General features: G+C 43.7%; 1 protein-coding gene across 2 annotated transcripts in view; it reads right to left on the bottom strand.

Annotated features, from left to right (window-relative positions):
• The window catches only part of LOC117414019 (protein TASOR-like), a 48,449-nt gene extending 42,439 nt beyond the window's left edge, over window positions 1-6,010 (bottom strand). Inside the window, exon 1 of one of the 2 annotated variants that reach the window (XM_058999302.1) lies at window positions 5,551-6,010. In XM_058999302.1, the coding sequence (XP_058855285.1) occupies window positions 5,551-5,869 (319 nt within the window). In that variant the 5' untranslated portion in view covers window positions 5,870-6,010. The remainder of the gene's footprint in view (window positions 1-5,550) is intronic. The other variant, XM_058999303.1, reaches the window with a different exon arrangement.
• Window positions 6,011-16,987: the final 10,977 nt, after the last annotated feature.

Genomic DNA, 16,987 nt, shown 5'->3' with positions numbered 1-16,987 from the left:
TAAAACCATAAATAAAAATACACATTGGAGAAAGTGATATTACTTCTTTTTAAACAAATAGCTTTTTATAAATTACAGTATACAAGTCTTTAAATAAATATATAAAAACAGTGAAGCAGCATGAAAAAAAATAATAGCATCTGGGGTATGATTATGCCTGTTTGACTACAGGGTGAGCATTAATTGCATTTAGACACTGTATGCAGTCTAATCATTCTGACTGTGGCATTTGGGGGGGGGGGGGGGGGGTCGGAGACCAAAAAACACAAAACGTAAGCAGTTTAGGAACTCGAGCACCTCGAGTTGGTCGATTCAGGTTGCTTATCTTTTGTTTTGTGGTAGATTTCTTCTACGCTGTGTTTAACACAGGCACAACACACTTGATAATTAAACAATCTGAATCGTTTGTGTTGGATAATATGGAAAGAAGTTTGAATGCAATAGAAGTTACACATGTTCAAAGGTTTGTACACTCTGTTAGTTTTAAAAGGAGATTATCAGGAAGTATAGTTACTGGTAATGCAAGATTGCATTTAATTGCACTGATGACGACCGTCTGACTGATGGAATAAACACCAGCACATTGCTGGAGGAACCGTTCAAGAGATAACATAGGTTAAGCACAAAAGAACAAAGGGCCACACCAAGATAACACAATCTTAGGCAGTGTGAGCCAGAACCAGTTTTCTTTATGACATGTACAAGACCCTCCACAGGGTGCCCGGGGTGATTGAACCCACAAAGAGAAGGAAGGAAACTTAATCAAGGTGCACTCAGCTCAGCTCACTTTTTTCTTTCATTCAGACTAGTACTTTTTTTTTTTTTTTCTAAATTTAGTCGTCGCCAATTATTTTTACCCCGGTTTTCACCCAATTATTATCTGTATCCCCGGCTCACCGCTCGCAACCCCCCCGCCGACTCAGGAAACGGAGGCTGAAACACGCGTCCTCCGAAACGTGCTCCTGCCAAGCCGTCATTTTTCGCACTGCAGATCCACAGCAATGCTACCAGACCTATAGTGCTGGAGGACAACACAGATCTGGCGGCTCCGCTGCAGAGCCACAGGCGCCCTATCGGCCACAGGGGTCGCTGATGCGCGGTAAGCCGTGGATTCCCCTGCCGACCTAAGCCCTCCCTAACCGGGCAGCGCTCAGCCAATTGTGCGCCGGCCCCTAGGAACTCTCGGTCACGGTCAGCTGTGACATAGCCTGGATTCGAACCAGCGATCTCCAGGCTATAGGGCACATCCTGCGAGGAGCGCCTTTACTGGATGCGCCACTCGGGAGCCCTAGTACTGCAGACTTGTCGATCGGAGTCCTGGAGGATCAAACCTACAATATTATAATATTATTTTGTTCTGAACTTAAGTTTTGCTCTGTGCAGTTTGCATATGAAAGTGTGAGCTGTACTGTTTTGCTTGGAGCATTCTTTTTGTTTCCAGAATTAAACTGCACATATAAACTGAATAAAATAAACTGATATCTGAAGAAAAGGACTCTATGCATTTCTTTGCATCTAGATCACATCAATAAACAACTACTCACTACTTTTATAAAGTACTTCAGTTTGTGTCTCAGGTCTTAAGCAGCACTGATGAGAGCTGGATAAGCAGCAGTTTCAACTCCATGAGGGTGGAGATGCTCTTCAATGGCATTTCCTGCACTACTAGCATACGCTTGCATTGCTGTTTGTCTGGCCCCACCTCCTCCACACTCGATCCAGCACCAGTAATAGAAGCACACAGCGTATGTACAGGATGCTTTATTTTCATATGCTTTCACATTGCTCCTGTACTGCCACTGTAACTAAGCTCTGCAGAGCACTCCACGGTTTACTTTTTGCTCTCCCTTTTTATCACAATATGCCCAGACAGGGCTTCACTTATTTCGAGCTCCCGAAGATGACATTGCTAATCACGTCAGCAAAAGCACGCTGGACAGTGGGAGGTGAATATCCACCAGCAAAGCACCCTGGACACTGGGAGGGGAATATCCAGCAACAAAGCACTCTGGACCCTGGGAGGTGAATATCCAGCAACAAAGCATGCTGGACACTGGGAGGTGAATATCCAGCAACAAAGCATGCTGGACACTGGGAGGTGAATATCCAGCAACAAAGCACGCTGGACACCGGGAGGTGAATATCCAGCAACAAAGCATTCTGGACACCGGGAGGTGAATATCCAGCAACAAAGCACGCTGGACACTGGGAGGGGAATATCCAGCAGGAAAGCACGCTGGACCCTGGGAGGTGAATATCCAGCAACAAAGCATGCTGGACACTGGGAGGTGAATATCCAGCAACAAAGCATGCTGGACACTGGGAGGTGAATATCCAGCAACAAAGCATGCTGGACACTGGGAGGTGAATATCCAGCAACAAAGCATTCTGGACACTGGGAGGTGAATATCCAGCAACAAAGCATGCTGGACACTGGGAGGTGAATATCCAGCAACAAAGCATGCTGGACACTGGGAGGTGAATATCCAGCAACAAAGCATTCTGGACACCGGGAGGTGAATATCCAGCAACAAAGCATGCTGGACACTGGGAGGTGAATATCCAGCAACAAAGCATGCTGGACACTGGGAGGTGAATATCCAGCAACAAAGCATTCTGGACACCGGGAGGTGAATATCCAGCAACAAAGCACGCTGGACACTGGGAGGGGAATATCCAGCAGGAAAGCACGCTGGACCCTGGGAGGGGAATATCCAGCAGCAAAGCACGCTGGACCCTGGGAGGGGAATATCCAGCAACAAAGACACTTTGCAAATGTTTACACTCTAAACGATAAACACACCTACTTGGCACGTTTTACTGCAACACCTGCACCTGTGTGCGACGTGAGTTGGGTGCGATTTTCCTGTATACTTTATGCAGACAGTAAGAGTTGAGTTGACACAGTTTATACACTGTGCACGCCCCCTAGGAGGACAACACTAAACACTTCAGCAAACAAAATGTAGCACCTACTCAACGCTACACACAAACTGCTTTTCTTCAGACTATATTGAAATATTTACACCTTACAAAAGCTATCAATATTAGCAATAAACCCATGCAACACAGAACTGCTTGAATGATTATACTGCAAGCTTCTACAGAAACATTTCAATATATTTAATTGAAAATACTTTGTTTTAGGGTGTCAAATTTCCAGGATGGTCTGGCATTTACTTGTATTTAATTTATTTTAAAAATATGGTATCCATAATTCACCATATTGAATCTTGAATGCATCCATCTTGATTCCATGGAGTAGGATATTTGCCAGTTCTATTTTTTGTGCATGTAGATTTTGATTGAACTTCATTCAGTGGTTCTTAATCCAGTCCAGGTTTTTACTCCAAGCAGGTCCTAATGTAGCTAACTGAAGCTGCCAAGAGGCAATTAATTAATTTAGGACCTGGTTGGAATAAAGACCAGGACTGGAATTGATCTCGAGGGCCAGAGCCAAGTACCACTGTGATAGGATTAATCTAAATTCAAGAAAGAGAACAAATTCTTATTGTTACCTCTATGGGGGCGCAACAGAGCTCTTTTGGGGCACAATTCAAAACGACCCTGTCGGCTTTCAAAATCACCAGTTACCATCCAAAGAGCATGCTCCGATTTATTATTGCGTTGCTATTCAAAACAGAAACACGGCCTTTATACCGTACAGTTAATTTATTTTTAATTGGCTTTAAAAGCAAATTTACACACAAACATTACGAAAGGAATGCAAATCGACCTCACAAGGCCAAATAACTTAACAATGCTAATGGACCATGAGAAATACAAAAGGGTTATTCCAGAGTGGCAAGGGGTTTGATCAATTCTATACAGCCAGTGACCAAGAATACTGGACAGAACACCAGGTATTACAGCACATGTGTCCAGGCATAATGTCGTACAGCCAGGGGCTGAAGATTTTACTAATGCAAATTTAAGAGAACAGATTTAGGCAGTAGGTTTCTTAACCTGTTTACTGCAAGAAAATAATTTAACAAGTAGTGTAGTATGCATGTGTGTGTTAATGTAAGTTTATTACTTGTACGGACAGATGTTGGAAATTGTGTTCTTTATGAACCTGTAGAGTCATTCATATTTCAATTAAATAAATGGAATGGTGGTGTATTTAAAGTGTGTATGTACAGTCTCTTGTTCCATGATAACCGACTGGTATTAGATCTCTGCAGTACTGCATAGTGTTTATGAAACTTGATGACCAAACGTTTACACATTTGTCTTCAATTAATTCTGGACATCAACATGATTGAAAGTGATGCACCATTCAACCACTCAGGGTTCCCTATCGGGAGCACCAACACTCACCTCGCACCTTTCCAACACAACCGCACAAGTCTGATAAAGCCCAGGGAAAACCTGAACATGTATATCTGACTTTGCATTGAAACATTACTTGAATACAAATTCAAAAATAAATATACTGCCTTTTAATTGTGTCTGCTATTTTGAAAAACGAATCTCAAACATTAAGTAGCTAACGACAAATCGTGAAATGAAGGGATCCAAAGGGGTGGAGCTTTGCAGTGTCATATGTCGCCCCCTACAGTGCGTTAACTGTATTGCTCTTTTGATCAGAATCACTTGGAAAATAATTTACTTCAAATTGCATACATGATGTTCCTTTTCTTGAGATAAAAATGCCTACATTCTGAAGCGATCCCCTCACCGAGCAGTAAACCAGTCTTCAGATAGAAACCATTGGTGTGTTTCACCAGCTGAAATGTAGCTCAAATTTCTGGGGGAGGGGAAATACAAATAAAAACCCTAACTACACCTTTGACACTTGGGCACAATGTATTTGAATTTCTGGAATTCTTACACAAGCCACTACAAGTCCTTGACCGATAACACAACCGATATAGCAGCGGCACTCCATGACCAATGGACTAGCCATTCCATGAGGATTCCTCTTAACCTACCTTCTTTCCATTAGGATGGCATGGACCAACCACAACGTGAGAGGGGGCCAAGTTCTGCATTATAACTGTGTGACAACAACTCTAGCTACCAATTACTGGCCCACAAAAATCTGGGTTATGAAAAAATGCAACAGAAGCATGAATTTGAACCAGAAACCACCAAGAAAACCCAAAGGACAATGGACGATGGGTGTGGTCAACAACCTACCAAAAAGCACAAGACCAGAACGCAAGACTTTACTGGGGAAACCTATTTTATAATTCCAGTAACAAAAGCTGCTGGATCAACAGGTTTCTATTTGGGGAATATACGGGAAATGCGATAGTCCAGAGACGGCCCACGCTGAACTCTTCTCAAGACAACGCGACGATAAGGATAAGGCACCCTCTTCACGTGTTGAATGAGTGTTGATGATGTTCACCAGTTTACCTGCATTGTTTTGAACGGGATCGATGCTGCTGCTGCCGTATACGGTTTTAAAATAAACTAACCTCTGCAGTGGATTAACCAGAAAAAACAAACGTTCTACCATCAGCCGGGTTCACCTTATAATACATACAGAGATAAATTCAGACAGAATACAGCTTCTTTTAGCAAGAGCGAATGATGAACAACCTTTCTTTTCCTTGTTCTTCCGGGGAATGTGAAAGCTTCTCCTTGGCTGTTCTAGCGCAGCCTTTTCAAACGCAGCGGAGCCATTATCGCTCGTCTTCAGGTCCGACATGCTGCTCCTGCGCCGCTCTGCATCTTCTTGCCCTGCTAGCAGCACGGGTCCTGCTTCACATACAGCCTGTTCGCCATCTTGTTTGGATGTGAGAGCCGAGCCTGGCATTAAATGCTTCGGAACATCACTATTCTCAATAGATACGCTGCCTCCGCGGCTCCTCCCGTCTCCTTTAGTCTCCTGTCCTACATTCTGGTTGCTGCTAGCCATTTTCAGGGGAGAAGAACAGTCTTTAATCGTTCTGTGCTTCTGGGTCAGTGTTTCTCAGCCTCAGCTAGCCGCCGCCATACCTCTTCTCTGACGCACTTCTCCAGAGTTCTGCTGAACTCTGTGGCGCCTCGGCGCTGTTTTATGAGAACTCTGCGCGCGCCCCCTGCAGTCGGCAGCGCACGTTCCTGTACTGTAAGATGTGTTTCAGTCCTCTGGACTCCGCTGACACTACAATGTGCTTCATTTTATTTATAATAAAACACCCTTTTGAATACGTTTTACACCAGGATGTGTGTGTACGTTTGTGACGCCCTTGTTAAGAGTTTGCTTTAACCAGCTGCTGTATCCCACCCCAGCTATCTCAGCACTCCATCACTGAACAGAGTAATCAGACCCGGTCAGCATTGAGAATCCTCTGTCCTTGTGGTGAACGTCTCTGAGGATTGTGGCAGTTCTAAGCAGTGACATTCTGAGCTGCTATCAGCAGCAACACTTCATGGGAAATGCACATGAAGAAATGTTTTTAATTGTATCAAATACAAATGAATGTCAAGACAGTGTATATGTATGGACAGACAGCGTGGATGTATGGACAGACAGTGTGGATGTATGGACAGACAGTGTGGATGTATGGACAGACAGCGTGGATGTATGGACGGACAGTGTGGATGTATGGACAGACAGTGTGGATGTATGGACGGACAGCGTGGATGTATAGACAGACAGCGTGGATGTATGGACGGACAGCGTGGATGTATAGACGGACAGCGTGGATGTATGGACGGACAGCGTGGATGTATGGACAGACAGTGTGGATGTATGGACAGCATGGATGTATAGACAGACAGTGTGGATGTATGGACAGACAGTGTGGATGTATAGACAGACAGTGTGGATGTATGGACGGACAGTGTGGATGTATGGACGGACAGTGTGGATGTATAGACAGACAGCGTGGATGTATGGACGGACAGTGTGGATGTATGGACAGACAGCGTGGATGTATGGACAGACAGTGTGGATGTATGGACAGCGTGGATGTATGGACAGACAGTGTGGATGTATGGACAGACAGTGTGGATGTATGGACAGCGTGGATGTATGGACAGACAGTGTGGATGTATAGACAGACAGCGTGGATGTATGGACAGACAGTGTGGATGTATGGATAGACAGCGTGGATGTATGGACAGACAGTGTGGATGTATGGACAGACAGTGTGGATGTATGGACAGACAGCGTGGATGTATGGACAGACAGTGTGGATGTATGGACAGACAGCGTGGATGTATGGACAGACAGTGGATGTATGGACAGTGTGGATGTATGGACAGACAGTGTGGATGTATGGACAGTGTGGATGTATGGACAGACAGTGTGGATGTATGGACAGTGTGGATGTATGGACAGGCAGTGTGGATGTATGGACACACAAACTGCCTACATATACCCTCTCATTCTGATCCCACTAAGATAGGAAGATACCAAACATGTACTCAGCATGGGGCTTGGGAGGGGTAAACCGGATCCTCAGCAAATTCAACTCCAATCCTATAATTAAAACTGTAGTTAAGTGGACACCATCTCCACCACACACACACTGAGACATACACACACACACACACACACACACACTGAGACACACACACACACACACACTCACTCACACATACACACACTCACATTCACACTCACACACACACACACACACACTGAGACACACACACACACTCACTCACACACACACACACACACACTGAGACACACACACACACTCACTCACACACACACACACACTGAGACACACACACACACACACACACACTGAGACACACACACACACTCACTCACACACACACACACACTCACATTCACTCATACACACACCCACACTCACACTCTCACACACACTCTCACACACTATCTCTCTCACACACTCACACACACACTCCCTCTTACACACACACACAGATAGACACACACACTCTCTCACACACATACACACACACACACACTCACTCACACACGCACATACACACACGCACATACGCACAGACAGACATACACACACACACAAACACAGACACACAGACAGACACACACACACACACAGACACACACAGACAGACAGACACAAATACATACATACAGACACACACACAGAGACACACTCAAACATGCACACACACTGAGACACACTCACACAAACACATGCAGACACACACAGACACACACGTTCACAGACAGACAGACACACACACAGACAGACACGCACACAGATACACACAGACAAACACTCATACACTTACACACACACACACAAACACACGCACACATGCACACACAGACTCACACGTACTGTGGCAGACTAGGGGGAGGGCTAAAGGACTACATCACCCAGAATTACACGGGAGGGAGCCAGGATGAGATACACCTGACTCTAATATTTAATGAATGTCCACTGCCTGTGATTAGCAGGCAGGTATATCAAGGGGCAGAAATGTCTGTTCAGGGCAGTCTGCAGTCTGTGTGAAGGCAATCAGGGTGGAGAGACCTGTGTGGATCATAGAAAAAGCTTTTTTTGTTGTGTGTGCTTGTGAAGTTTTTTTAATCGGTAAACGGCTTAGCCGTCCGATTTTAGTTAGAACCGTGAAGAAACAGTTTAGTTTAGTACTCCATGTGGGAGTTAGGTTTTGTTTTGATTTTTCTTTTATTTCTGTACGTAATAAAATTGCAAGAAAGTGCTTAAAAATTCAATTTCTGTGTCTGGGTCTGCTAAAGAGTGCAAAAGAACCTGAAAAATAAGTGAAATATTTCACAGTACACAGACACACACACACACACACACAGACAGACATGCACACAGATGCACACACAGAGACAGACATGCACACAGACGCACACACCGCACACAGACAGACAGACATGCACACAGACAGACACACACAGACACGCACAGGCACACAGACACAGATACACAGACACAGACAGACACAGACACACACATGCATAGACACAGACAGACACAGGCACACACAGACACAGACAGACGCACACACCGCACACACACAGACAGACATGCACACAGACAGACACACACAGACACGCACAGGCACACACAGACACAGACACACACATGCATACACACAGACAGACACAGACACACACGGGCACACACAAACACGTGCACACACAAACACAGACACACAGACACGCACATGCACACTCACACACACACACACACAGACAGACAGACAGACAGACAGACATGCACACAGACGCACACACAGAGACAGACATGCACACAGACGCACACACCATACACAGAGACAGACACGCACACACAGACATGCACACACAGACACACACACATACACACACACACACACACACACACACACACACAGACACAGTGTTGAGGTACCAAGGCGATGCTTCTATATCCCAATCTGTAAAGCTGCTCTGCAGACAGGATGCATTGTGATGCTGTCTGCTGGAGCAGAGTGGAGGGCAGGATGTGGTAGGTGCCACCAAGGGGGGCAGCAGCATAGCAAGACTTTCCGAGCGTCACAGCAATATCAAGTGTTGTGAGTTAGGTCACTGAATCCAATATGATACCCAATAAGACGACAACTGTAGCTGTTGCATTGGCATGAATTCAGAATTATAGTAATAATAACATTACAGAACTAGCACCACAGCTCTTATTTTTGTGGGTCACTCCAAGTTGAGGAGGCCACTTTTAGTTTTGTTTGTGGTTGAGGACACACCTGTGATGGAATAAAAAGTTGTACTAAAAGAACAGCTGTGACATGGTGAGACAAATAGTGTGACCCTTATCAAAGCTTCCCATAGTAAAAGCGTAGAAAAGTGTAATAAAGCACAGTTAATGTACCTGCATATTAAAAACATGGCAAACCATGGTAGACTGCGGTAAATACATAGTACAACCATAGAAAAGGCGTGGGGATACTGCAAAGGGTTAAAGGGTAGTATCATTTGAAAGCGTGAATTGACACGTCATTAATGTAAGAAGGGTTTGAGACTCCCTCCCCCCAGGTCTGCTGGAGCTGCACAGCCCCCCCTCCCCCACCCCAGGCCTCCTGAAGCTGCACAGTGGGCTGGAAGCGGAGGCTGCTTATGTAAGTGACCTTGAGGGTTTCACACAGCATCTCCAGCAATGCAATGAGCAGCACTCCCTCTGGTCTTCATTACTGTTTCCATATAGCAATGACTCAAGAGTGATGCAACCTGCAGATGAGCGCCTGGTAGCAGCTCAAAGGAGGACTTCATACCCTCTCAATGTGCACCATGTTATCCTGTGCTGGGTGTTCTCACACATCATGTATTACTGTTTCTGAACTCCAGTTACCAGCATACACTGACCTGGGCTCTTACTAATAGAGACACTGATCTAGCCTACATGGCAACTAGAACTGAAGAGCAGGTCCTGAACTCTGGACTGAATCCTGAGCAAGGTGGGGTTCCTGTCATGAGACAGGATCACTAGGGGTGCAGCTGGGGTTTGCAAACTTAAGTGATTCTTATTGCAATTTCTCAAATACTGTTTCATTCTCTTTTTTTGTCTGTTAAATGTGCTTTAACCTCTGAAGCTTGTCTTCAGTTCTAGTAACACAGGCTAGATCAGCCCGTTTTTTAATTATTTTTGTAGCAAGTGCCATGTTGAGACGAGCAGAGCACTGTCACGGAACTGATTAAAACCCTTAAGCCTGGCAAGGTGTACAGAATATACAAAGTAAATACTGGTGTTCAGGCAGGTTCCCTGTCTCATTTAATAGTGCAAATACCTACTGACTGTAACTACAGTGCTGAGGTGTGGAAAGATGAAGACATGGAAGCAAGTCAGTATTATGTTATAGGCATTAAAATGGCTCATGGGGTGCCCAGACTGTATATTTCTGTGAACAAACTGAGATGCAGAAGTATGGGACCTTTCATAACTGTCCTGCAGGAGATTCAGATTTGTGCTAAAAGTAATACATTCCAGAAAGATGCAAGCCCCTCTGACACACAAAGATTGTAATTGTGACAAGTGCCAGAAAAGACAAGGCTCAGTTAAGAAGGGAACTTGCACGGCTTGTGTCCCCAAGTGGTATCGTGTTTATACCAAGGCTAGCCCATGGGAGCTGGTGCATAACTTCAATGGAAAAGAAATAAGAAGGGCAACCTGTCTCAAGTGCAAACATCAAATAGAATGGGAAGTCATTGGCAGTATACAGTGCCGAGAAAAAGTTTGTGAACCCCTTAGGATTTTCACATATTTCACATATTTCACATATTTCAAACCTAAAATGTTATTAGATCTTAATCTAAGTCCTAATAATAGATAAAGATAACCTGATTAAACAAATGAAACAAAAACATGATACTTTTTCAACATTTATTTATCCACAAATAATTCAACATTCAATATCCATGTGTGAAAAAGTATGTGAACCTTTAGATTCAGTAACTGGTGGCACCCCCTTGAGCAGCAATGACTTCAACCAAGCGTTTCCTGTAACTGTTGGTCAGTCTCTCACATCGGTTTTGAGGAATTTTGGCCCATTCCTCCTTACAGAACTGGTTCAACTCGATGACATTTGAGGGCTTCCTTGCATGGACAGCTCGCTTCAGGTCCTGCCACAACATTTCGATGGGGTTTAGGTCCGGACTTTGACTAGGCCATTCTAAAACGCAGAATTTCTTCTTCTGCAGCCATTCTTTTGTAGATCTGCTTGTATGTTTAGGATCATTGTCTTGCTGCATGACCCACATTCGGTTCAGCTTCAGCTGACGGACGGATGGTCTGACATTCTCCTCTAGAATCTTCTGGTACAATGCAGAATTCATGGTTGTGTCAATGATGGCAAGCCATCCAGGTCCACAGGCAGCAAAGCAGCCCCAAACCATCACACTCCCACCACCATGCTTGACGTTCTTCTGTTCGAACGCAGTGTTTGGTTTTCGCCAAACATAACTTTTCTCATTGAGGCCAAAAAGTTCTACCTTTGACTCGTCTGTCCAGAGAACATTGTTCCAGACGGGCAGCAATGTTCTTTTTAGAGAGCAGTGGTTTCCTCCTGGCTATCCTTCCATGAACACTATTCTTGTTCAGTCTTTTTCTGATAGTTGAGTCATGAACACTTACATTATCCAAGGCGAGAGTGGCCTGCAGATCCTTGGATGTTACTCTGTGGTTCTTTGTGACTTCCTTGATGATTTTCCGGTTTGTTCTTGGACAGATTTTGGTAGGACGACCGCTCCTGGGTAGAGTGACTGTGGTCTTGAACTTTCTCCATTTGTAGTCTGTCTGACAGTGGATTGGTGGAGCCCCAGATGGTTTTGTGACCCTTTTTAGACTGATAAGCATCAATAACTGTTTTTATGAGGTCCTCAGAGATTTCTTTTGATCGTGGCATGACGTGTTTCCACACACCTGTATGGTGAAGACCAAACTCACAAAGTTTCTGATCTTTATATAGGGTGGGGCCGCCTGAAGATCTACCTTATTATTTAAACACCTGATTCTAATTATCCCCTTAATTGAGCTGATAAAACCAGGGGTTCACTTACTTTTTCACATACCCTGAATCTTAATTACTCATTGTTTGTCTAATTCATATCATTTTGTTTCAAAAGACATGGAATTGGTTAATATAAACCCTATTGGATATTTAAGAAAAACTCTGGAATTTCCATAATTATCATTGGGGTTCACAAACCTTTTCTCGGCACTGTAGAATGCCCACAGTGTTGGGTGCATACTGAGGGAGCTGCAGTACATTACTGGTGCCAACCAGGGAGAGCTGACCATACCTGTGACGCGAGACACTGGATGCCCAGGACAAGTTCTGCCGTTTGTCTGGGAGAAGAAGGGACACAAGAAAAAAATGGGGTCCCACTTGACCCAAAGAAAAGAGCTTGCTTGCCTGCAGCTGAACAGTTTTTCTTTAAGTATAGCCACACACTGAACTTTCTATAATTAAAAATAACCTATACTTTCCACTTACCAGTTTCTCTGAAAAAAATGAACCACTGTTGTTTTCAAATAACACTTTATCTGTGAAATAACAACACTCCGGATCTTTATAGACTAGGAAAAAAGATGGGTGTTTTTCAGCTGATAGTTTTTCTAAAAGAAAGAATGCCACATTGACCTTTTTATGAACTATTGTGTGTCTGAAACTTTACTGAAAGTGTGTATTTTTATTAACTAAGCAAACGCAGGTACCAGCCAGGAATCTGACTGCGAATATTAAGCTTGCTAAAAAATATTGTCTTTATTCAACTGAGCTTGTTCGCTTCCAAAATGATAGCATCTCTGAAAATTACAAATTGAAACTAACACCTCACACTCCCAGTATTTTCCAAACAAACCATCTTTTCTGAACATAAGTTGGTACCCAGTGATAGCCATCTAGACTATGCATTTGTCATCAGCCAAAATCCAAGGTGTTGTTTGGTCTTGCGACATCACCAGCTAAAACTGGTCTAGTAATGTGCTTCTGAAGAAATATCCAGGAGTGTATTTTTAGTGGAGGTGTTAAGACAGGATCCGGTCAGGGTGTTTAACTAGGATGCCAGCTTGCTGAAATGTATTATTATTCTAGTTGAAATGTTAAATAAGCCTAGAATTCATATTTAACTAAGCGGATGCATTCTAATTATATTTACTTAGTGCAGTAGGTGCATTTTTGCTTAAACCTATTATAAGTATTTTGGAGCGTGATTTTTATTAAACATTTAGTGAGCTTTTTATTTATTAAACATATTGTAACCGCATAAACAGGGAGGTTGTGGTGATGTCAAACAGGATGGGTAGGCAGTTGAAAAACTGGTCGTAAAAGCCATTGTCCAACTATACCAATGGGTCCTCAATCTCCAGTCTTGACCTGAGCTCTTGAGTTGTCCGACCCAGCCTTTGCAGCTTGAATCCAGCATCGAGACTCTGCTGGCAAACCCTCACCTACTTGACATCATCTACCTGCTCTGAATTAAGCACACCTCAAAGAAGAGGGGAAGCAAATATTCACTGCCTGAAAACTAGATGTCTTAGATAAGTAGAAGTAGAATATGCATGTAAAGGTGGTTTAGATAGATTTGTACGCCTGACTAATGCAGTATCGTTTCATGAAAGTTTCTCTTATAAAAATGGAGTTCTTAATTACTTTTCTTTCTTCCAGCTTTTACAAAGCTTGTTCAAATAAAATCGGATGACATTCTCAAACGGTATAAAACTCTGTTGTAAACTGTAAACTGTTTGGTTGAGATGCGTCCAGAGTAGGAAAGCACTGCAGTATTATTAAGAACATTGTTAATAAGTATTGTTCTCAATTAAATATAGCTTCTCCGAAGGAGGCTGTTCTCCTAATATAAGTGTCGGGTCTGTTTTTTTGTTCCTCTCATAAATTTGTATTGGGTTTAATGTATTCATTTCTCTCGGGCCCAGTGCATGAGTAAAAAACCTTTATAAGGCCAACCAGGTCCGCTCTTTTCCGCCTGCAGACCCAATATAAAGCTGCAGCAACCTGCGCGCTGACGGAGAGTGAGGGTGCTGAGAGAGTGACGGCAGCAGGAGTTAAAGACCATTTTCCAGCTAAAGCAACGGCACTTATAAGCGCCATTCCAATTCTACAATAAACGGCCTTTCCAGCGCCAAAAGAACAAGTGTTTCATTTCTTCCCACTGAAACCCACTACAGCCGCCGCCACAATGTAAAAGACGATGTGACAAAGACATCCTCTTTATATTGTCTGTGTCAAATAAATAATATAAACATATAAAAGAATAACAGACACTGAAAATGAAGAGACAAATGTATAATTTACTTAGGAGACGAAACTGCGCTTTGTCGTTGTCGTTCTCCTTTCTAAAAACAAAACGGGTAAAAGTTAAACTTTGTTTGAGACGAACGCGGCTACAATTCATACTTTGTATTGAACAGGTGCTCATTTTCTTTGCAATGTTATTTTGGTTTGCTAGGTGGAGGATGAAGTTTCGAATTCAGAATGTTTTGTGAATACTTTTAAGACATGTTTTGGTTTGCAATCGAACCGGTAAATTGGGGTGACTTTGGGCGCCGCCATCTTGGGGAGCGTGCGCGCGCGACCACGTAATGCTGGTTACAGACCAGAGCGCGCTCGATGACAGGCAATGTGGGGAAGCATTCCATTAGGTGGGGATGTTCGCTGTGATATAGCATTGGTGTGCGTGTGGATATTATAATGTATATTTAAATACCAAGTGGAAGGATCCTAGCATTTAATTAATTATAATGCAGTTATGTCACCCTGTGACCGGGTCTTACGTGGATAGCCGCTGTTTACACATACAGAGAGACAGACGTGGGTTGGATTTGAAACGCCGGCACAGGCGCGCAGGATTTATTAACACAAACAGAAAATAAAGTAAAGGTGGTCATGTGACGTTACCAGCCATGGTAACGCACAGAGGACACATACAGCAAGCTGTACAAAAGGCAAAATAAAACACAGTACAAAAACTACAAATAAAAAGTGCGCTAGCCTTAAAACGAGGCGTCCCGCTCCAGGAACCGGCTACACTACGTAACCCTCGCTATTACATCACATGGGATCACAATCCCCTAACTAACCTACTCATGAGCCGGTATTCATACAACGCCTCGTGCTGCTTCATACGGCCTTGGCTGGGCATTGCCTTCACAAGCACCGCTTGCAGTCTCAGGGTTGCGTAGCTGTCATTCCTGCAGCGCGGACCCTCTCCTCCAGAGTATACGCCGCTCCCCTCTGGCATGGCGTTGCAGTCGCCTCGAACCATCTCCCACGGATGCTTTTGAACTAACGACACTCAATCAAGACCCGCCCACCTGCTGATTGAGGTCCAGCATAGCCAATCACTTGCTGCCCTTCCCCTCAACCAAGCCTAGCAGGCAGCAAGTCTCAATCGAGGGCCCGTCTGTAAAACAATAATTCAATTAAATAAATCAACTCCAAAACAATACACAATAAACCCATTTCCCCATACAAATTATATCCACACTAAATACACGTGCAGGGCAATCGCCCTGCTACACACCCTTATTGTAACTATGCTTTTGGGTTTAAAGGTGTGGTGGATTGGAGTGACTGAATAGATATGTGTTCAGAGAAGTGTTGTATTATTCAACCTGTTACTTATTTGATTGTTGTTTTCAAGTTTATTTTGTTTATTTATTCCTGTATTTTTAAAACTGCCAACATTTCTTCAACGGGGGCTTCAATAAAACCTCACTTGTGGCATTTTAAACCTGACTTTGGACCGTTTCTTGCCACCTGCAATTCCCACTTGACCACAATACTTTACACACTAAATAAAAAAGTGAACTAAGAGGGAGCTGAGCATCTAGAACTGACAGCCTGAATCGAGAGAGGGAACTGAGCATCTAGAACTGACAGCCTGAATCGAGAGAGGGAACTGAGCATCTAGAACTGACAGCCTGAATCGAGAGAGGGAACTGAGCATCTAGAACTGACAGCCATGAACTGAATACATGCAGTGACCTCGCTGTATTTACAAAAGCTGCTCTTCAGTTTTAGTTCCTAGCCACAGATGTAACTGGCTATACAGATTAGATGATCTCGAGATGGCACTTACTACAAAAATAATTAAAAAACGGGCTGATCTAGCCTGTGTTACCATGTGTACGGCTCGCAACTAGAATTGAAGAGACGCTTCAGAGGTTAAAGCACATTTAACAGACAAAAAAAGAGAATGAAACAGTATTTGAGTAATTGCAATAAGAATCACTTAAGTTTGCAAACCCCAGCTGCACCCCTAGTGATCCTGTCTCATGACAGGAACCCCACCTTGCTCAGGATTCAGTCCAGAGTTCAGGACCTGCTCTTCAGTTCTAGTTGCCATGTAGGCTAGATCAGTGTCTCTATTAGTAAGAGCCCAGGTCAGTGTATGCTGGTAACTGGAGTTCAGAAACAGTAATACATGATGTGTGAGAACACCCAGCACAGGATAACATGGTGCACATTGAGAGGATATGAAGTCCTCCTTTGAGCTGCTACCAGGCGCTCATCTCCAGGTTGCATCACTCTTGAGTCATTGCTATATGGAAACAGTAATGAAGACCAGAGGGAGTGCTGC

The sequence above is a fragment of the Acipenser ruthenus genome, chromosome 25 (genome assembly GCF_902713425.1).
Source record: "Acipenser ruthenus chromosome 25, fAciRut3.2 maternal haplotype, whole genome shotgun sequence".
Classification (NCBI taxonomy): Eukaryota; Metazoa; Chordata; class Actinopteri; order Acipenseriformes; family Acipenseridae; genus Acipenser; species Acipenser ruthenus.
Note: the sequence above shows the minus strand (reverse complement) of the source record. Positions and strands in the feature narration are given on the sequence as shown.